This window comes from Ovis aries, chromosome 22 (genome assembly GCF_016772045.2).
Source record: "Ovis aries strain OAR_USU_Benz2616 breed Rambouillet chromosome 22, ARS-UI_Ramb_v3.0, whole genome shotgun sequence".
Classification (NCBI taxonomy): domain Eukaryota; kingdom Metazoa; phylum Chordata; class Mammalia; order Artiodactyla; family Bovidae; genus Ovis; species Ovis aries.
In genome coordinates this window covers 4,597,054-4,620,433 of record NC_056075.1, presented here as the reverse complement: position 1 = coordinate 4,620,433, position 23,380 = coordinate 4,597,054, and the positions used below count along the sequence as shown (strand labels likewise).

Below are 23,380 nucleotides of genomic sequence, written 5' to 3'. Positions count from 1 at the left end.
CTTTGTTCAGGGATCTTTGCTCAAATGTGATCTCTTTAAATAAACACCTGCGATAGCAACACTGCCTCTCCACTTGACTAACACTCTTTGTTTTCTTGCTCTGCTCTGCTTTTTTTTGTTGTTATTTTTTCCCCCTAGAGGTCTTGCCTCTGCCACCTGGAGGGGATTGGTTTTGCTTGTTTTCTAGTTTTCTAGTGTACCCAGATAAGTAGCTATTTCTTTTCTACGCAAAACCATTTTAAGAAGAAACCTCAATCAAACACAGCTCTGACAATTCAGATTCCAAGTTTGTAGACTTGTAAATTTTCAGAAGCAAGCAAGCAAGGAGAAAAATACCAGCAGAAGTAAGAATAGGCAAAAGGAGATTGTTTAATGTTCTTATAATGAAAAGAAAAACTTTGTTTCTGAGGCACCCTGAGTGAATAGAGAGTTCTGTGCTAAGCAGCCAGTACTTGAGACTTGAACTAAGAATTACTGTCAAACAAAACTCAGAATCTAGAAAACAAAAATGAGGAATGATTTAAAAAACAAAACAAAAAACACCTTGCCTTTGGTAACCAGTGGCAAGTGGTTTGGATAGGCTAAAAGAAATGCTTTAATATACTATATCTCCACATTTTATTTAAGTAAACCCATTTGTATTTTAACCAAGCTGAATTTACTTCAATGGTGCATAGCTTTGATTCCCCAAACCTTTTATTACTGAGTACAACTAGGAGATTAATTTTTATTCTAAAGAATAAGTATTAATATATATCAATATATTGTATTAGTAAATATTAATATATTGTATTAATAAGTATTAACATATTGTATTAACATATATTGTGTTATTTGCTTAAATTGCACCATCTGATATGAATATAGAATGTAGCTTTAGTGCATCCTTCAGTTTCATGAAATAGCAATAGATGAAGAGATACTAAATACTTTTATATTCATTAATCCACATGGTACTCTTGAGCATAGTTAATTGAATTTTGTTACATTTCTGGGTGTAAATATGTGGTGTTTGAACATTTGTTTTGAAAATTGCTGTAGGAGGTATTTTAACTCCAAGGATGTTTCAAATTATCTAGGAGTGACTGTTCTCATCCAGCAATTGCTAAGAACCTTTATATTGTTGATTACTATAGTCAAAAGTAACAGAAGTGATCCTTTTCATATTTCCAGTGTCCTAACAGAAGAGTCATACCCCATTGACCCACATCAAAGATAAATAATCTAGTGGCCAACATTTGATCATGAGAAACAGAAGGGAAAGAACCATGCATGACAAACAGGAATTTGAAAAATTCTTTGGGAGCAGGGTAATGGGGGAATCTGGAAGCCTGCATGAGGAAGAGCAGTTGTAGACAGAACCTCCAGGAGCTTGATGCTAAAACCAGTAACTGAACTTAGGTGCTTCTCCCATCCCCAAGTTCCTAAATCTCCATCAGAGACTCACTCCCCAGCTAAATTCAAATCACACAGCCTTAGTGCTAACAGTGCTAGTTACGCGAAGAAAGCTCACAACCAAGTCCCTTCACTCCCTTCCAAAGAAAAAAATGTCATCTCATTGATGTCCCTTCCCCCATGCACCTCTGTCATGTTTGTTGCCTAATTTAGGAATCAAAATACTGGTGGCTTACAGGTGATATGAACCACACAGATGTGTTTTGTTTGGCTAATAAAAAATAAAAATTTAAATTAGAATGACTTATCTTTAATACACATGACTCCTATTCTGAAAAAAAAAACTAAAGGTTTTTCTGCAATATATTAATACATATTAATATATTAATTTTTATTCATTAGAATAAAAATTAATCTCCTAATTGTACTCAGTAATAAAATGTTTGGAGAATCAAAGCTATGCACCATTAAAGTAAATTCAGCTTGGTTAAAATACAAATGGGTTTACTTAAATAGAATGTGGAGATATAATATATTAAAGCATTCCTTTTAGCCTATCCAAACCACTTGCCACTGGCTACCAAAGGCAAGGTTTTTTTTTTTAATCAGTCCTCATTTTTGTTTTCTAGATTCTGAGTTTTTTTTTGAAAGTAATTCTTAGTTCAAGTCTCAAGTACTGGCTGTTTAGCACAGAACTCTCTATTCACTCAGGGTACCTCAGAAACAAAGTTTTTTTTTTTCATTATAAGAACATTAAACAATCTCCCTTTGCCTATTCTTACTGCTGCTGGTATTTTTCTCCTTGTACCACACAGTCCCATTCTTGTTGCCACCAAGACCCATGGCCCATCTTCCAACAGTCTAAGCAAATGAAATATATGCTAGCTTCAATTGTTTGCCCTAGTGACTTAGGATTTAGATATTCTCTCTATAGAAAAGTGGCCCATTACAACAGCATCATTTGGGACTGTGTATGTATGATGTAATTTAATTCTATATAATTCAAATTTATTTCTGTTAGACATGAGATGAAAATAAAGGATTCAAAGAAAATGCAAAATATTAGAATGCTTTTTTTCTAAAATGTTTACCTTAGAAACCAAGGGTTACCTCACATAACTTAATCTTTTCATCATTACATTAGCATTCTGAAACTTAAACATAAATGAGGGTCACTAACTTGAATAGAATTGTTTTCCTTGTATAAAACACCCTAGCTTGCCAGCCTTTTTGGCTTCTGTCTGTTTTGTGTCCTTCCCATGTCCTTTGTTTTAGTATCATTTCACTAGGTCCAGCAATAGCATTGTATATTGGGTGCTACAGAGTCAACAAATGAGAAAAGGCATATCATAAAAGAATTATGATTAAATGCTAATGTGTGTTAGGTTTTTACTTATCTCAAGTTATCTATTTCCTTAATGCTTAGAAAGGTTTCAATTTATTTCACAGTTATATATTCAGAAGTCTGCAGCTGCTGACCTTTTAGAAAATAACACTTTAGCACAAATGGACAAAAGCAGAATGGACTGTCGTATGTGTAGCTCCAGCAGGAATGAGCAGAGCCAAACTGTTTTCTACTAGAACAACTGTCTTAGTCACTAAAACATGAGGATTAAAATAAGTGAGGAATTGGACATGATTTTTTACATTGTTTTTCTCTAGTAGTTACAAATGTGTTTAGTATAGTTTCATTTAACTCCTTCATAATTTACAAAAAATTCACTTCCTCATCATCGTGTATTCATTTCACTAGAAAGAACTCAGAATGACTTGATGATGACTGGGAGAAATAAATAATAGAATAACAAATAAATTTGTAATCATGATCTTGAGGCTATACAACATCCACAGCAATCTAGCCAGAAGAACATTAATATCTTACAAAAACACTTAATATTTTGGCAGTTGAGGGTCAAGTTTCAATGTTATAGCATTACAGAACAATAGGAAAATATTTTTCTCTATTTCTCCAGAAAAATAAAGCTGTCATGTTGTGCTAAAGATCATTTGCCTGATGTCAACACTGATGATCCTGTATAATCCCGTATACAATATTAGTCTTAATACTTCAAAAGTTTTTACAGTCACCTATTAATTTACCTTCATATAATGTATATAATTTCTATTGTTAGAGTTGCTATGTTTCATAAAAATTTATGAAGCAGAATACATACTTATTTTTAACTTTTCCATATTTCAAATAGAATTCTAGGAAACCATCAAGGAGACTAATGCTATTTACTGTAGCTATAAGGCAACAACACAGAATAGAAGCAGGGTGAAGGGGATTAGATCTGGCAGATAGAGTGCATGATGAACTATGGATGGAGGTTCCTGACACTGTACAGGAGATACGGATCAAGACCATCCCCATGGAAAAGAAATGCAAAAAAGCAAAATGGCTGCCTGGGGAGGCCTTACAAATAGCTGTGAAAAAAAGAGAAGTGAAAAGCAAAGGAGAACAGGAAAGATATAAGCATCTGAATGTATTCCAAAGAATAGCAAGGAAAGATAAGAAAGCCTTCGTCAGTGATCAATGCAAAGAAATAGAGGAAAACAACAGAATGGGAAGGACTAGAGATCTCTTCAAGAAAATTAGAGATACCAAGGGAACATTTCATGCAAAGATGGGCTTAATAAAGGACAAAAATGGTATGGACCCAACAGAAGCAGAAGATATTAAGAAGAGGTGACAAAAACACACAGAAGAACTGTACAAAAAAGATCTCCACAACCCAGATAATCATGATGGTGTGATCATTCACACTCACCTAGAGCCAGACATCCTGGAATGTGAAGTCAAGTGGGCCTTAGAAAGCATCACTATGAACAAAGCTAGTGGAGGTGATGGAATTCCAGTTGAGCTATTTCAAATCCTGAAAAATGATGCTGTGAAAGTGCTGCACTCAATATGCCAGAACATTTGGAAAACTCAGCAGTGGCCACAGGACTGGAAAAGGTCAGTTCCAATCTCAAAGAAAGGCAATGCCAAAGAATGCTCAAACTACCACACAACTGCAGTCATCTCACACGCTAGAAAAGTAATGCTCAAAATTCCTCAAGCCAGTCTTCAGCAATACATGAACTGTGAACTTCCAGATGTTCAAGCTAGTTTTAGAAAAAGCAGAGGAACCAAAGATCAAATTGCCAACATCTGCTGGATCATGGAAAAAGCAAGAGAGTTCCATAAAAACATCTATTTCTGCTTTATTGACTATGCCAAAGCCTTTGACTGTGTGGATCACAATAAACTGTGGAAAATTCTGAAAGAGATGGGAATACCAGACCACCTGACCTGCCTCTTGAGAAATCTGTATGCAGGCCAGGAAGCAACAGTTAGAAATGGACATGGAACAACAGACTGGTTCTATTAGGAAAAGGAGTACGTCAAGGCTGTATATTGTCACCCTGCTTATTTAACTTCTATGCAAAGTACATCATGAGAAACACTGGACTGGAAGAAGCACAAGCTGGAATCAAGATTGCTGGGAGAAATATCAATAACCTCAGATATGCAGATGACACCACCCTTATGGCAGAAAGAAACTAAAAAGCCTCTTGATGAAAGTGAAAGAGGAGAGTTGAAAAAGTTGGCCTAAAGCTCAACATTCAGAAAATGAAGATCATGGCGTCTGGTCCCATCACCTCATGGCAAATAGATGGGAAACAGTGGAAACAGTGTCAGACTTTATTTTGGGGGGCTCCAAAATCACTGCAGATGGTGACTGCAGCCATGAAATTAAAAGACACTTACTCCTTGGAAGGAAAGTTATGACCAACCTAGATAGTATATTCAAAAGTAGAGACATTACTTTGCCAACAAAGGTGCATCCTGTCAAGGTTATGGTTTTTCCAGTGGTCATGTATGGATGTGAAAGTTGGATTGTGAAGAAAGCTGAGTGCCGAAGAATTGATGCTTTTGAACTGTGGTGTTGGAGAAGACTCTTGAGAGTCCCTTGGACTGCAAGGAGATCCAACCAGTCCATCCTAAAGGAGATCAGCCCTGGGTGTTCTTTGGAAGGACTTATGCTAAAGCTGAAACTCCAGTACTTTGGCCACCTCATGCGAAGAGTTGACTCATTGGAAAAGATTCTGATGCTGGGAGGGTTTGTGGGCAGGAGGAGAAAGGGACAATAGAGGATGAGATGGCTGGATGGCATCACCGACTCGATGGGCATGAGTTTGAGTGAACTCTTATTAGAGTTAGCGATGGACAGGGAGGCCTGGCTTGTTGCACTTCATGGGGTCGCAAATAGTCAGACACAACAGAGCGACTGAACTGAACTGAAAGCTGTCTTTACAAGCTAACTGTTTAAAATCAAACCCTTAGAACAATTACTCCCATAGAACATATATACTAGATTCCTCTCTCCCTTTTATTTTCATGAGTAAAATGCTATACAATTTTTCAAAAGCTTAATATATAAGAAAGTATCCTATACTTCAGGTTTTATTTAATATATAAATTATGGTGGCTACTCTTCGTTATATTTCTTATTTAAAATAATTAAAATAGTTATAGAACAGAGAGGAAATTAAATCCAGAAACATCTTCAGTTGTATCCTTGTCTCAACACATTGAAAGAAACATGAACTAAGGACAGACCCAGAGAAATATTTCCATCTTAGTAACAGTTCTTCAAAACATTTCTATGAGCCAAGGATTCTGTCTGTGGCAACTATATTGAAACATTTTTTCACTGACTATATAATTTCTAGCACCTTTAACCTCTTGGTGGCATCTTCAACCTCTTTCACTTTATTCCAATTGAACACTGTCATCCAGATTGCCTGATAACTTGCTATGTTGGTTCCTTAGTTTCCTCTCTTCCCAACATCTTGTGCCATCTCTCATCTGGGTTTCTCATCATTTTCTACTCTGAGTTACTTCATGCAGTTTAGTATTTTCCACTCCAGTTGTTGTTGCAAATTTTTTTCTGCCAGTTTAGACCTTGCTCTCTTTAGAGAGTAAAAGAGAAGAGTGAAGATAACATTGGCAAAAAGAGACGGTGCTGAGCACACACACATGTATATATATATATATATATATATATATATGACATCACACTTTGTTTAAACCTTGGGAATATTCATTAAAAAAAAACATTGGTTCTTTAAGACTTATCTTTCCATGAGTGCAAGATCTATTTTACTAGGAATATGTGAAACTCTACTGCAACCCTTTGGCGGTACGTAAGACAGAGTATAGCATACTCCTTTGCTATAACTCTAAGATATGAAATTGGTAACTATAAGGAAAAAAGAACATCGGCATAAACATTTAATCTTCTGCTTTTCCAAGCTTACTGATTTTTGACAATAGAAAGAAAAGGATGACAATCAAACAACTTGCAAATGCCCCTCAATAACATAATTGTTTCTAATGAAGAACCAATCTCCTTTCCCTCCCCAAGTTACATGCATGGGCCAGAGATTCTCCACAGAAGGAGTGAGCAACTGAATTCATATTTCCTTTTTATAACCTCCCCTACCTCCCTAGAAGCACGGGAGGGTCTGTAATACTCAACCCAGCTCATACTTGGTTCTGAAATGTACCCTGACAAAGACCAGGAAACACTCTCATTAAACCAGCTGTGGCATCCTCTGTTGATGGCTCCTTTCGTAATGTGAAGACACTCCATTATCTTTCATTTCCCAAATTAGCTGTGAGTCCACAATATCTTAACTGCAAATCCACAAAGGACACTTATGGATTTGCCTCCTAAATCTCTCACTTACCTAGTGGCATTTTTTTGCTTCTGAACCTGTCTACTTTTGTACAGTCATAGTGTTATATTCAAACCATGGCTTCAAATCGTTTTCTTATCCCCTTGACTCAGCACTGCTTATGCATATTTATCCAGTTTCTGAGTGTTAGCCTGAGCCATTTGTTCCAAAGTCTGTTTGAATGTCATTCCATCGTTGTTGTAAAGCAGCTAAGACTCTGACTCAGCTGGCACCCAGAGGCAAGTTTAAATTGTTCTAGTGTAACTGTTCCTGGCCTTTCTCCTTCCAGTAAGGACTCAATGCTATTAGGCAACTCAAAGTCCAGTGAACCTAAGAATGTATTTCTATAAATATCTTTTAACAGTTTCTTTTTTAGAGCAGTGTTTTAAGTTCACAATGGAAAGTACAGGGAGGGAGTGTTTTTCCATATACCCTTTACCCTGCACATGTGTAGCATTCTGCTTTATCAACATCACTCACTAGAATAGTACAATTTTTTTTTTAACCAAGGATGAACATATATTAGCACATCATAATCACCCAAAGTCCACAGTTTACCTTTGATTTCCTTTTAATGTTGTGTGTTCTATTGGTTTGAAAAAATATATAGACATATATCCACCATTAAAATATAATGCAGTGTTTTCACTGCCTTAAAATTCCTCTTTGCTCTGCCTGTCTTTCTCCTACTTACTCTTAGAAAGTACTAATCTTTTTTATTTTCCTCTTTTTTTTTTTTTTTTACCTTTTCCAAAATGCCATAGTTGAGATCATACAACCTCTGCTTTTTTTTGTTGCTGTTGTTGGATTGGCTTCTTTCAGTTAGTAATATGCAGTTAATACTCTTCCATGTCTTTTCATGGCTTGATAGCTCATTTCGTTTTAGTCTGAATTTGTCTGGATGCACCATAGTTTACTTGCTAGGACATCATGCTTGCTTCTAAGTTTGGGCAATTATGAATTAAACGTCTGTACATGTCCATGTGCAGGTTTTTCTGTATATATAAGCTTTTCTGGAAAAAGATTTTTTAGATATTTTCAAATAATATATTCTGTTTCTCACTATACATTCTCCTTTCTAAATGCAATTACTCCTAAATATATCCTATATACTAGTTCTAGAGGTTTCTGGGGGTGATCATGGGCCAATGTGATTTTCTTAATGCACTGACTTTGGGTCCTTATCATATAAGCTTGATTTTCTGGTAGCTGTGATGAAAATAAACTTTTCAGATTGAGGGTGATATAATGAATCTGTTATCAATATACAGCTGAGGACAAGGACCAAGGAAGGGAATAATCTAACAGGTTCCAGAGTGAAAAAGAGGTTTATGAATCGGTATCTATTAAAATTTTAACTATTTCAAACATATACACATGTAAACAAATTTTGCATACCTATTCATAAAAGAAGAAATATTTCCATTCCACAGAAAATAAAAATTTTGAAATATGCAGATGTATGTAACAAATAATGGATAGTCTTTAAATGCATCTTAGTGACTTCTATCAGAGAAGGCAATGGCAACCCACTCCAGTACTCTTGCCTGGAAAATCCCATGGATAGAGGAGACTGGTAGGCTGCAGTCCATAGAGTCGGACAGGACTGAGCGACTTCACTTTCACTTTTCACTTTCATGCATTGGAGAAGGAAATAGCAACCCATCCCAGTGCTCTTGCCTGGAGAATCCCAGGGATGGGGGAGCCTGGTCGGCTGCCGTCTATAGGGTCGCACAAAGTTGGAGATGACTGAAGCGACTTAGCAGCAGCAGCAGTGACTTATATAAGAAAATTAAGTATATAATTTTAAAGGCCTGAGTTGCTTTAAAGCTATACTCAAGGATGTATTTAACAATGGAGATTGTAGACATCAATAAAGTAAGCCAAAAACAAAACAAATTGACACACGCACTTACTAGTTTGGCTTAATAAAGGATTTGCTATGCATTATTTTTAAAAGGCCCAGAACCTTTAAAAATAGGTGCTTATTACACTAGCAAAATAGGATACCTGCATGTTTTGTTACTGCCAATTAAAATGTTTCAGGAAAAAAAGAAAAAACTAAGGGTTTAAAAGCAGGACTAGAATTAACTGTCCTTTTGGGAAATTTCTCAGAATTGTCTAAAGAAAAAATATAAAAACACTTTAATGCATTGTTTCCTTTAGACTTTAAAGCAAGTATGATTACACATTACATTATAATATCTGGCAGAGTTTCATTTGATTACCATATTTTTAGAAATTTAATGTGAAAGAAAAATGTAAAACATTTAATCTCTAGATTGGTACTTATACTCCTTGTGATGACACTCAAAAAACTTTGGCAGCACTCTGAGTAGTTGGCAGGTTCTACAAAATATGCCAATTAAAGAGCAAAACATTACTCCACTACATCATGTCACATTCTTCCAAAATATAAATATTGAACTCTCACCACATGCCACCATGCAGCACTGCTATGACAACATCTTTGTAGAGTTTCTAAGCTCCTTCAAAGAGTGGCATCTCATCAGAACAAGGAGAAGTAAACTATTACCGTGGCTATAATTATCTAGTTGGCAAAATGAGCTCTGTGTAGCATTATGTTGAAACAGCCATTTAGTAAAATTAATGCTTTGGTTCAGCTCAGCTTATATGTTTAAGGGAACTGGTGACAATGAGAATATATAGATTAGTTTTCTATCATGTTAATTTTTTGTCTCTGTTTAAAAAGCAAACTTTTTTTTCTTAGTATAGTACATTTAGAAAGCAGATTTGTTCACAGAAAAACAGTTAAGGATAAACCATAATTCTACATGTGAAATGTACATTTTCTGGTATAGTAATAATATATATATATATGCATTTTCTTTTCTGAGGACACATATAGAACTTATTCCTAATTTATTTAAATGTATCTTAGTAATACATTAACTTCACATGTTTTCAAGGTCAATAAGTATTGAATTAAAAAAAAATAAACTATCAAACCTGTGTAATTTTAAAAGCATTTCTAAAATTTAGAATAAACACTTAAATTTGTTTAAACAGAGGCCAGGAGTATTGTGGACATTTTTTGGCTGATTGCAAAGGGTGTGAAAGATGTTTAAGAATTTAAAAAGTTTATACAGATTCTTCTAAGAAAGAAAAATATTTCTAATACAGAATAATAAATCTATGATTAAATATACCAATACAGGTATTTTGCATATTATAGAAATTTTCAAGATACATATAGGTTGAATTGCAGTAAAAAGTCATTTTCTAGTAAGCCACTTGGCATTGTTTTTTTAAAAGACATCAATCTGATAAAATAAGAGTACAAATTAAACCCAGTGGAAGATCTGTTGCAGAATCAATAGCAAAATGAGCTACAGAACATTCTCATATTTAGAAGAGCTTGCAATAGAAACCAAGACTCAAAAGATTACCATTTTACTTTTACTTAATAGAGGAGTGAGGTGAAGTGAAGTGAAGTTGCTCAGTCGTGCCTGACTCTTCGCGACCCCATGGACAGTAGCCTGCACCAAGCTCCTCCGTCCATGGGATTTTCTAGGCAAGAGTACTGGAGTGGGTTGCCGTTTCCTTCTCCAATAGAGGGGTAGCATCTTTAAATATTCATAAAGTTTAGAGAGACTAAGAGAGTGTTGGGGAACAAAAGTGCTAATTTTTTGTTTTGATAAAGAAAATTATATTGCTGAAGGGCTTAATATAAATTAAGAATTAGATGTTACTTATGGCAGACAGCAGAGAAGGCAATGGCACCCCACTCCAGTACTCTTGCCTGGAAAATCCCATGGATGGAGGAGCCTTGTAGGCTGCAGTCCATGGGGTAGCCAAGAGTCGGACACAACTGAAGTGACTTAGCAGCAGCATGGCAGACAGACTAAGTGAAAAGTCAGACTTTCTCCTCTGTTCTACACCTTTTGTTGGGGGGTTCTCTGTCATCAAGAACTTTTTCAGTTTTCCCAGTAACTTCTTAAATCACCATGCCTAATGATAGACTATGGATCTTAATCCTAACAAGATTGTAGCATATTGAAATTAGCAGTGCAGAGTTTACCCTGTGGTTCACTTCTTTTGGAGGAATACACTAGGTAACAGTATATCTAATAGTTGAATCTACCTATTGACAAAGAAAAGCTGTATCCAGTATCTAGATGTATTCTTGGACTGATCCTGAATCAAGTGACTTCTCTGCAATCAAAACTAAACATTTCATGTTGATGTATGGCAAAACCAATACAATATTATAAAGTAATTAACCTCCAATTAAAATAAATAAATTTATATTTTAAAAAACTAGCAAAAAAATAAACATTTCTATTCACTGAGTCTCTCGTAATATAATCCAAGTATTTCCAGGGAATGGTATACATTAAAGTCATACAGCGAAGAAATTAAAAGAGAACTGTTACTGAATTTGCTTTGAGGCTTTCATTTAGTACTTCCACATATATCAAAACTAGGTTTGAAATGAAAAATCCCTGTTAGCTTAGGTCACTTTTAAAAGAGAAATCTCACTCACCATTTCTACTCTCTTCATCAATGGCGACTATGGTGGCTGGTGGTCCTCCCCTAGCTAGTTTGCAATCTAAAGAGAAAACAAGACAAATTTAGAAGTAGCTATTGCAGGGACATTCACCCTGAGATTAAATTCACACTATGTATTAACATTTAAAAAGAAATATCCTATAATCAAATTAATATGCATCATTTAACCATTTTTTATTTTTTAAAAAAGTGTTCACACAGATTCCTTACCACATTGCAACAAAGACACTTTATACACCATGAAATGGTTCAAATCATACTGAGAAAACACAAGCAAAGACCACTGGAGAGTAGAAGTCCTTCAGGACAGAGATAATGTGATGGTAATTTAACCCAAAGAAATAACATAAAGGGATGATTAACAAGGATAAGTTGTAATTAACGCTTCACAACAGAAACAAACATAATTGGACTTTAATTGTGATAAAGGGTCTAATTAAAAAGAGCAAGTAGAATTTCAAAAATATTCTAAAGAGAATGAAACAGAGACAGACAAGCAATGTTTGTGGGTTTTGAGATTTTATTTTTGTCATCTTACCCTCATATTGCCAGTCTGGAGACAAAGGAATAGAGTCATCAATGGAAGCAGATCAGAAAAATAAAAGAAAGAAAGGAAGAAAGAATATATGTGTATATTTAGTGAGGATTGGAAGATATAAATAGCATTGTACAATAACACATATATCACACCTAATGATTTCTGGAAATGAAATATGTAAAATCCTTATTTTTATAATTCAAATACAGTATATGAACAAGTTAACTTTATAATGTATGTCACTCACACCTTAAAAATTACACATCAATTTGAATATACCATACAATACACCTATGTGTCCTATGAAAAGGTAAATAAAATTACCTATCAATTGTCTAATATCGCTGTGTTGAATGAACCTTAAGAATACTGCCTGTCAATCAGTAGTGATTAATTTTTTAATCTCAAGAACTGCTAATGTGTGGATAATGAACATATAAATAGTATTATGAACTATAATATCCACGATAATTAAAATGTGAAGGCTTTGCCTGCGAGATGTCAAAAGTATACTTCTGAGACATAAAGTGCTCTCTCAGGAGATACTTGGCCAGCCTGATAGGGTTGTGTCATGCAGTTAAATGTACATGGCATGTTCCTGTGGCTGAAACATACATTGGCTTAAGCCATCCAAGTAGGTGTGCTATTTGAAAGATGATTTCAAGGCTTGCTATTTATCTATTCAAATTCTGCCATTATGTACATGGGCATGAATAATAAGGGCTTTGGCAAGCACTGTTGTATATTGTAAGATGTGTGTTCTGTCATGTAAAGCTTAAAATATCTGAAATCTCCAGTTTTTCTCTCTTTGTCCTTATCAATATTCAAGAGTTTCAGGTCACAGCAGTTTTAGGTCTAAAATCTCTCATTACACTCCATCCTTTCCTTCCCATACCCCTGACATAGCACAACTCCTCACTATTTGCAGCTTCTACTCTTGCAGTGGTTTCCTCATTAATCTGGAAGCTGTTCTCATCCTGCATTCATTATTCATTTCATGAGAGTAATTTTTGTGCACCCCAATCAAAGGGAAATTAATGGCACTTCTCTGTACAAAAACACTTATGTTTCTTTTGGAGTGAAGAAAAATGTTTTAGGATATCATTCAGAGGGTGTCACAGTCTCAACATTGTTTACTTATTAAGCACTATGCCCTTTAGTCACCTTAGAGACCTTACTCTTGCTGGATTACATCTTGTATTATTAAGGCAGCTTTGTTACCTAAAGTCATTTCTGCCTCTACTGCCTGGCAGGTCTGTTATTCTTGATAAAGTTAGATTTCACCTATTCCACCAAAACTTTCTTATACCTCAGTGAAAATTTAAATTTTCTTCCTGAGTTCTCATATCTGTTCATCTAGCTTTTTATTCATCTGTGCATACAAATATTATTCAGTCAAATTGGTAGATAGCTTACTATGTGCTAAAGATAGGGATTAAAAATCAACAACTCCTTTCTTCACAGATCTCAGGTTGGGGAGATAAGTGGTCAGATAAAGGAAAGACTCATAAGCAACCACAAAAGTAAGACACAATGTGGTCTACGTGAGTCAGTTGTTTAATATGAGCATCAACGACACAAATGATTAAAATAGAGACATTGCCTGCTGTGAGTAGAAACAGGATACACAAGAAGGCAGAGGCAATTTGTGGAAATAATAAATGAAACATGACCAGTTCTTACAAGAAGCAATTGTTGGATTATGAAGCATGCCTTCCATTTGTATTTCAAAGAGTAGCTAGTTTTCAATACTCTTTTATTTCTTCCCACTCTCTTTTTTTCCCTCTCTCTTTCTTCCTCTCCCTTCCTCCCTCCCTTACATACACACACACATACGCAAACACCAAATGGTAGATCAGTGGTAAAGAATCTGCCTGCCAATGTAGGAGACACAGGTTCAATCCTTGGGGCAGGAAGACCCATGAAGAAGAAAATGGCAACCCACTCCAGTATTCTTGCCTGGAGAAACCTATGGATGGAGGAGCATGGTGAGCCCAATGTCACAAAAGAGTTGGATATGACTTAGCAACTAAACAACAATCTAAATGTACATATAATATTTATATATAGGGTTACTGCCTCAGTTAAAATCCTCACAGCTGCAAAGTAGAGAAAAAGTGTGGTGAATTTTCACATAAGTATTAGTAGGGGAATAGATATTTAATCAATAACTTTATCGGTAGGCAGGATAAAGGGAAATGAATGATGGAGAAACTTGAGTATACATATACAACAACTGCTCATCATTTGGTTACTATTATATTTATGAATAGACTTTTTCTGCTCAACTAAGTCAAGTATGATTCTCCATATTCCAGCTCTACCTACCTCCCTTACCCTTTTCCCTCTTCTTGGTTCATTTGGTAGCCATAGCAAGCCAAATTTATGTTTGCTGTGACATCTGCTGAAATTCCCTTCCTCCTCTTCTTCCCCTGGTTAAATTTTATTTCTCTTCCAAGAACCTGGCAAGGCATCACCTCTTCTAGAAAATCTTCCTTGTTAGTCTAGACTAAATGCCTATTCTCCGCATTCCTTCAATATACAATGTGTAAGGATGCCAAGTCATGCCAAGTGGTGTGCGACTCTTTGTGAACCCATGGACTGTAGCCTCCAAGCTTCTCTGTCCGTGGGATTCTCGAGGTAAGAATACTGGAGTAGGTCGTCATGCCCTCCTCCAGGTGATCTTCCCAACCCAGGGATTGAACCCACATATCTTACATCTCTCCCATTAGCAGGTGGGTTCTTTTCCACTAATGCTACCTGGGAAGCCCCCAGTATACACTGTGCTGTGCTTAGTTACTCAGTTGTGTTCAACTCTTCATGACCCCATGGACTATAGCCCACTAGGCTCCTCTGTCCATGGGGATTCTCCAGGCAAGAATACTGGAATGGGCTCCCATACCCTCCTCCAAGGGATCTTCCCAACCCAGGGGTAAAATCCAGGTCTCCCACATTGCAGGCAGATTCTTTACTGTTTGAGCCACCAGGGATGCTCAAGAATACTGGAGTGAGTAGCCTATCCCTTCTCCAGGGGATCCTCCCAACTGAGGAATCGAACTGGGGTCTCCTGCATTGCAGGTAGATTCTTTGCTAGCTGAGCTACCAATATACACTGTAGTCCATTGGAAAAATTGCTCCAAAACATATATTAATGATTTTTTTTCTAATGAGAGCTCCTTCAGATGAAGGCTGTGTCATATTTATCTTAGTAACCTCAAAATTCAACCAGAGTGGATCCTGAAAGAATGTTTGTTGAATTTTTCTGAAGTACAGTCAGCCCAGCTGCAATCTCTCATTGACCATCTCTTCAGGAGTGCACTCAGAAGTCTCTGTTCTCATTATGTCCTTAGCAACAGAAACAGCCCAGGAGTAAAGGTGTGGGTACAATTCCTCCCAGCCAGACCTCTTTAAAGGATGACTTTCACTCAGCTTTATTGTTTTAGCAAGTTCCAAAACCCCACAATAAGATATTTTCATGCCCAAATAAATAAATTATATTTATTCTGAATCAAAACAAAAGTGCTTAAAAAATTTAGACCCACAACCCTAATGTAAAGAGGTTAGTCAGATACATAAAAATAATTTATTAATAACATTATTCACAATAGCATTGCTTTGAAATGATGTGCTCATGAAATTATAGTTAGTTTTAAAATGCACAAAATATTTTTAATTGTAAGTATATACAGAAAAAAAGTAAATTTGGATGAAACAGCCAGGATGTATTAGGTATGCAAATATCCACATGGAGATCAAAGTGAAAACTAGAAAGCAATTTGGGGGCTAGGTGATCCTGTTCTCTACGGTCTGTGGATAATCTGTCTGCCACAGGAAAGACAGGTTAGCTGATGATGACTATACCTTGGAAATGCACTTCTGTAATCTATTTAATTTCACCCTTGACTGTCCAGGTTAAATCACAAATTCATTGTTTTTCGTGCCTCAAATTTCTAACCTCTTGGGCCCCTACCTGATTCCCATACCCAATTTGTTGTAAAATGCAGGATATGAATACAAATACCTGAATGCCCAGTGTGGTTTATGTCTGCAAATTTGTCATCAAGCTAAAAATAAGCCATATTTTTTCTGTATGTTTTTAAATAATTTTATGCAACAGGTAGGATTTCAGACTTAAAAACTATTAGCAGATATGTAATGACTGGTTTCAAAGGTGGCAAACCTGTGATATGCTATTCTTACTGCATCCAGAAGCTTAAGAGCATGTTACTCTGCAAAGAGAATATCCAGAATTGTCCAAAGAAATTCATTTATTATTAGAAAGTGTGACTAGCCAGGAATACCCTATTTCCATTTTAGCCTATTCTCAAAACGTCTATTTAAGGTCAAACAATGCCTTTCAAAAAATTGCAGTATAATTGCTTTACAATGTTGTATTAGATTCTACTGTACAACAAAGGGAATCAGCTATATTTATACATATATCCCCTCCATCTTGGACCTCCCTTCCTCACCCTGATCCCACCCATCCAGGTCATCACAGAGCCCTGAGCTGAGTTCTGTGTTGTACGGAAGTTTCCCACTATCTGTCTATTTTACACATAGTGGTGACCATATATCAATCCTAATCTCTAATTCATCCCACCCTTCCTTTCCCCCACTGCATCCACATGACCATTCTCTATGTTCATGCTTCTGATTCCTGCCCTGCAAATAGGCTCCTCAGTACCTCATTTTTAGATTCCGCATATATGTGTTAATATACAATGTTTTTCTCTTTCTGACTCACTTCACTCTGAATGGCAGTGTCTAGGTCCACCCACGTCTCTACAGATGATCCAGTTTCGTTCCTTTTACTGGCTGTGTAATACTCCATTGCATACATGTGCCACATCATCTCTCTTCTCCTTTGAAGTATATTTAGGTTGTTTACATATCCTGCCTATTGTAATAGGGTTGCAATGAACATTGGGGTACATGTGTCTTTTTGAGTTATGGTTTCCTTAGGGTATATATATACCCAATAGTGGAATGGATGAGTCGATTGTAGTTCTATTTTTTTTAAGAAAACTCTATACTGTTTTCCCTAGTGGCTGTATCAATTTATTTTCCCATAAACAGTGGAAGAGGATTCCCATTTCTCCATGCAATCTCCAGTATTTATTGTTTTTTTGATGATGGATACTCTGGCCAGTGTGAAACGATACCTCATTTATTTTGATTTGTATTTCTCTAATAGTTAGTGATGTTGAGCATTTTTTCATTATATGGGACTGGAATGCAAAAGTAGGAAGTCAAGAGATACCTGGAGTAACAGGCAAATTTGGCCTTGGAGTACAAAGCGAAGCAAGGCAAAGGCTAACAGAGTTTTGCCAAGAGAATGCACTGATCATAGCAAACTATCTCTTCCAACAACAAGAGAAGACTCTACACATGGACATCACCAGATGGTCAATACCAATATCAGACTGATTATATTCTTTGCAGCTGAAGATGGAGAGGCTCTATACACTCAGCAAAACAAAGATTAGGAGCTGACTGTGGCTCAGATCATGAACTCCTATTGACAAATTCAGATTTAAATTGAAGAAAGTAGGAAAACCACTAGAAAATTCACATATGACCTAAATCAAATCCCTTACAGTGGAAAAGTGAAGTGAAAATAAAGTCTCTCAGTCGTGTCTGACTCTTTGTGACCCCATAGACTATAGTCTACCAGGCTCCTCCAGCCATGCAATTTTCCAGACAAGAGCACTGGAGTGGGTTGCCATTACCTTGTCCAGGGGATCTTCCCGACCTGGGGATGGAACCTGGGTCTCTCTCATTGCAGGTGTTTTACCATCTGAGCCCCCATGACAAATAAATTCAAGGGATTAGATCTGATAGACAGAGTGCCTGAACAACTATGGACAGAGGTCCGTGACACTGTACAGGAGGCAAGGATCAAGACTATCCCCAAGAAAAAGAAATGCAAAAAGGCAAAATGGTTGTCTGAGGAGGCCTTAAAAATGGCTAAGAAAAGAAGAGAAGTGAAAGGCAAATTAGAAATGAAAAGATATACCCATTTGAATCCAGAGTTCCAAAAAATAGCAAGAAGAGATAAGAAAGCCTTTCTCAGTGATCAATACAAACAAATAGAGAAAAACAATAGAATGGGAAAGATGAGATTTCTTCAAGAAAGTTAACGATACCAAGGGAATATTTCATGCAAAGATGGGCTCAATAAAGGACAGAAATGGTATGGACCTAACAGAAGCAGAAGATATTAAGAAGAGGTGGCAAGAATGCACAGAAGAATTATACAAAAATATCTTCATGACCCAGATAACCATGATGGTGTGATCCCTCACCTAGAGCCAGACATCTTGGAATGTGAAGTCAAGTGGGCCTTAGAAAACATCTCTATGAACAAAGCTAGTGCAGGTGATGGAATTCCAGTTGAGTTATTTTAAATCCTAAAAGATGATGCTGTGAAAGTGCTGCACTCAATATGCCAGCAAATTTGGAAAACTCAGCAGTGGCCACAGGACAGAAAAAAGGTCAGTTTTCATTCCAGTCCCCAAAATAGGAAATGCCAACGAATACTCAAACTACCACACAGTTGCACTCATCTCATAAGCTGGCATAGTAATGCTCAAAATTCTCCAAGCCAGGCTTCAACAGTATGTGAACCATGAACTTCCAGATGTCCAAACTGTATTTAGAAAAGGCAGAGGAACCAGAGATCAAATTGCCAATATCTGTTGGCAAAAAGCAAAAATTCGAGAAAAACATCTACTTCTGCTGTATTGACTATGCCAAATACTTCGACTGTGTGGATCACAATAAACTGTGGAAAATTCTTTAAAAAATGGGAATACCAGACCACCTGACCTGTCGCCTGAAAAATCTGTTTACACCTAAAGAAACAACAGTTAGAACAGGACATGGAATAGCAGACTGTTTCCAAATCAGGAAAGAAGTATGTCAAGACAGCATATTGTCACTGCTTTTTAAAATTATATGCAGAGTACATCGTGAGAAATGCTGGACTGGATGAAGCCCAAGCTGGAATCATGCTTGCCAGAAGAAATATCAACAACATCATAAATGCAGATGACACCACCTTTACTGCAGAAAGAGAAGAAGAACTAAAGAGCCTCTTGATGAAAGTGAAAGAGGAGAGTGAAAATGTTGGCTTAAAGCTCAACATTCAGAAAACTAAGATCATGGCATCCAGTCCCATCACTTCATGGCAAGCAGATGGGGAAACAGTGGAAACAGTGGCAGACTTTATTTTTTTGGCTCCAAAATCACTGCGGATAGTAACTGCAGCCATGAAATTAAAAGACACTTGTTCCTTGGAAGGAAACTTATGACCAACCTTGACAATATATTAAAAAACAGATAAATTACTTTGCCAACAAAAGTCTGTCTAATCAAGGCTATGTTTTTTACAGTAGTCATGTATGGATGTGAGAGTTGGACTATAAAGAAAACTGATCACCAAAGAACTGATGCTTTGAACTGTGGTGTTGGAGAAGACTCTTGAGAGTCTCTTGGACTGCAAGGAGATCCAACCAGTCCATCCTAAAGGAGACCAGTCCTGAATATTCATTGGAAGGACTGACACTGAAGGTGAAACTCCAGTACTTTGGCCACCGAATACAAAGAACTAACTCATTGAAAAAGACCCTGATGCTGGGAAAGATTGAAAGCGGGAAGAGAAGCGAAGGACAGAGGATGAGATGGTTGGAAGGCATCACCGACTCGATGGGCACGAGTTTGAGTAAACTCTGGGAATTGGTGATGGACAGGGAGTCCTGGCATTCTGCAGCCCACTGGTTCTCAAAGACTCGGACATGACTGAGCGACTGAACCGAACAGTTTTGATATTGAGCTGAGGTTTGTATTTTCATCTTGTTTACAGTTTCCTTTTCTCTGTAGACACTTTTAAGTTGTATTAGTCCCCACTTGTTTATTTTTATTTTCATTGCTGTAGGAGGTAGGTCAGAAAACACTTTGTTGTGATTTATATCAAAAAGTGTTTTTCCTATGTTTTCCTCTAAGAATTCAAAAGTGTCCATGCTTACATTTTGTCCTTAATCCATTTTGAGTTTATTTTTTATTTTTATTTTTTTTTAATTTTTAGTTTTTTATTTTTTAAAATTTTAAAATCTTTAATTTTTACATGCGTATTTTTGTTTATGCTGTTTTGTAGTCTTCCAAATTCCTTCTTTTACAGGTAGCTGCCCAGTTTTCCCAGCACCACTTATTGGGAGAAATATCTGAAAATGTAGCAACTGAGAAACAATGTCTTTTTAATATAATTTCAAATATATTGGCTATTGTCATATATTAATATGTCAGTTGCCATCAATATGCCCAATGGCTAGTATATTGTATTTCCTGACCAGATCTCTCTCCTGAGTCTGTGTCCTACTGCTCAGACAATATCTGTACTTGCAATTTCAAAAGTGCCCTAAATATAACATTCCAAATGGACCATACCTGGCCTTTTCCAGTATGTATAATTCCAGTGAATAGCACAATTTTGCATCAAGTTTCATAACACAGAAACTAGGGGCTCACCTTCGAGCCTGCCCATCTTCCTTGCCTTTCTGTGTTGAATCCGTCAAAAATCTTGAATTTAATTCCTACAGAAAACTTCTCATATCCACCTAAATTTTTCAATCTCTGATGTCAATGTGCTATTGCAGTCTCCTACCTAATGTAATAGGTTTCCTAAGGTTCACCCTACAGGCAATCTTGGCTCACTGTTTAATTTTCTATCTTTAACCACAGTGATCTTTTAACAGATTAAAATGTGCTTACCTGTTAATAATGTGCCATTGCTTTTATGTTACAACAAAATTTTCATGGCCTACAATCCCCTGTATGGTATGATTTTATATTAAAAACCAAAATATATGGCCTAAAAGATCCTGCATGATACAGCCTTCTCCTTCCTCTCCAATCTCGTCTACTTCCATGTTTTTGCATGCTCTCTACATTCCAGACAGAATTTTATTTTCTTTAATCATGCTATGGTTTATCTTGAGCTACCTCAAGACCTTTCCAGATTACATTATTTCTTATTTCAAATCTTCACACTTAACCCATCCTTCACTTATATTTTCTTTAGATCTTAACTTAATGCTTTACTTTTCAAAGAAATAATTTCTAATGCCCATGTTCCCTGATATATACTGAGTTAACTCTGCTTTCTAATATCAATTTATCAATATTATCTGAATTAATACCCAGTTAATTCTGCCTTCTAATATCTACTGACTCCTCACTGACAGAAGACTCAGAAATACCTAGATCTTGTTTCTGTTTCTGAGTTAGTATTCCCAGGGCAAAGTTCTTGCCACATAATGGACTCTAAGCAACTGTTTCTTGAATGCATAAATGAAGAGTTTTGGCCAAATTTGCAACAGAAATTTTTAAAAAGCCTCCTATAAGTTAATACTTTTACTTTTTAATATTTGAAATGTCATTCTCATATAAAAATAATTGGGAAAGAATGAGCAACAAATTAGTTATTAAAAAACAGGACTGTTGATAATACCTCAGCAGAAATGTGAAGATTGCAGTATGTGTCACCTGAAAATATGCCACTTTGGCATGTGGAGCTGAGGGCAATGAAGACCCAGGAAACTCAGGAAAAGCTTTTTTTTTTTTTTTTACTTTTCCATTAAGAGCTTAAAAGGGGTGCGTGTACAAGGAAGAGAGCTGTTACCAGAGATAAATTTTTCATCTCAGAGAGGTATGTACATGGCAGGACAAGCATTTGTTAACCAAATTTTTTTTTCTCATCTTTCTGTGAGCTCCCTTCTTTCCCTTTGAAGCATCAGACCCTTGTCCTTTTCTGAGCTCAAGATGATATTTAAGACTTAACTGCCTGGTTTTGTTTGAGTCTCATACTTGTGTATACGTGTGTATATAATTAAATTTGTTTTACTCCTGTTAATTGTTCTATTATGGGGAGTTCTCATCCAAGGACCTAGAAATCCCTATAATTTTTACTAAGGTGATTCCTTACCAGTTCCCTATGATTATCAGTGAATTATTCTAGCACCTAGCATAGTATTTGATATAATCATTCAATATATTTTTGAATTATGGAATATCTTCTTCCAAGGTAAATGAATAAAACAAATAACTAAATCATTACTATTTATCATTTCAAATATTTTGGGAGTGTTTAAATTGTTAAAGGAATTGATTCCTAGTGTAATATAGAGGTTAAGAACTCTTGAGAGTCCCTTAGACAGAAAGGAGATCAAACCAGTCAATCCTAAAGGAAATCAGTCTTGAATATTCATTGGAAGGACAGATGCTGAAGCTCCAAAATTTGGCCAGCTGATGAGAAGAACTGACTGATTGGAAAAGACCTTGATGCTGGGGAAGATTGAAGGCAAATGAAGAAGGGGATGGCAGAGGATGAAATGGTTGGATGGCATTCCTGCCTCAATGGACATGAGTTTGAGCCAGCTCTGGGAGTTAGTGATGGACAGGGAAGCCTGGAGTGCTGCAATCCATGGAGTCACAAAGAGGTGGACGTGACTGAGTGACTGAACTGACTGATTACAAGTATAAATTGGATTTTCCAGGCAATAGTACTGGAGTGGATTGCCATTTCCTTCTCCAGGGGATCTTCCCGACCCAGGGATCGAACCTAGGTTTTCCGCATTGTAGACAGATGCTTTACTGTCTGAGCCACCAGGGAAGTCCCATAAACGAGATAATCTATGATAATTTTATTTTGTCTGGCAAGATGTACAGGCAAAATAAAAGCACCTAATTTTGCAGTATTTACTGTGGAATGTATTTGGAGAGTCATTGCTACTGGTCCCTTTAATCAAAAGATAGTAGAGAATCCCTTGGATATCTCCAAATTTTCAGTGAGAGCTGGTATTCTTACATTTGTGGTTGTGAAGTGCAGTCTCATTAAGAATAAAAGCACTCACATGACTTGCCACTGAATGTCTGTTGGAATGTTGAAACTCTTATTCCAGATGCCAATCTAAATACACTATACTGAACTGAATTTACTAGAGGCAAATAGATTCCTTGAACTCTAGGTTTAAGAAAATAAAGTGCTTAGAGTCACAATAGTCTCAGGTTTTCACAATAGTCTGGAAATGCAGTGGTGTAAAAATGATCAAGCAGAAAGATCAAGAAAGAGTTTCAGATTTTCTGAAACTTCTACTCTTCTCTATATTCCTGTGAATATCACTTTGC

General features: G+C 36.4%; 1 protein-coding gene across 1 annotated transcript in view; it reads right to left on the bottom strand.

The window, feature by feature from the left end:
• PCDH15 (protocadherin related 15) overlaps positions 1-23,380 on the bottom strand; it is a 1,094,267-nt gene that overhangs the window by 740,074 nt on the left and 330,813 nt on the right. The window contains exon 3 of the mRNA XM_060404607.1: positions 11,630-11,695. Coding sequence (XP_060260590.1) covers positions 11,630-11,695 — 66 coding nt within the window. The remainder of the gene's footprint in view (positions 1-11,629; positions 11,696-23,380) is intronic.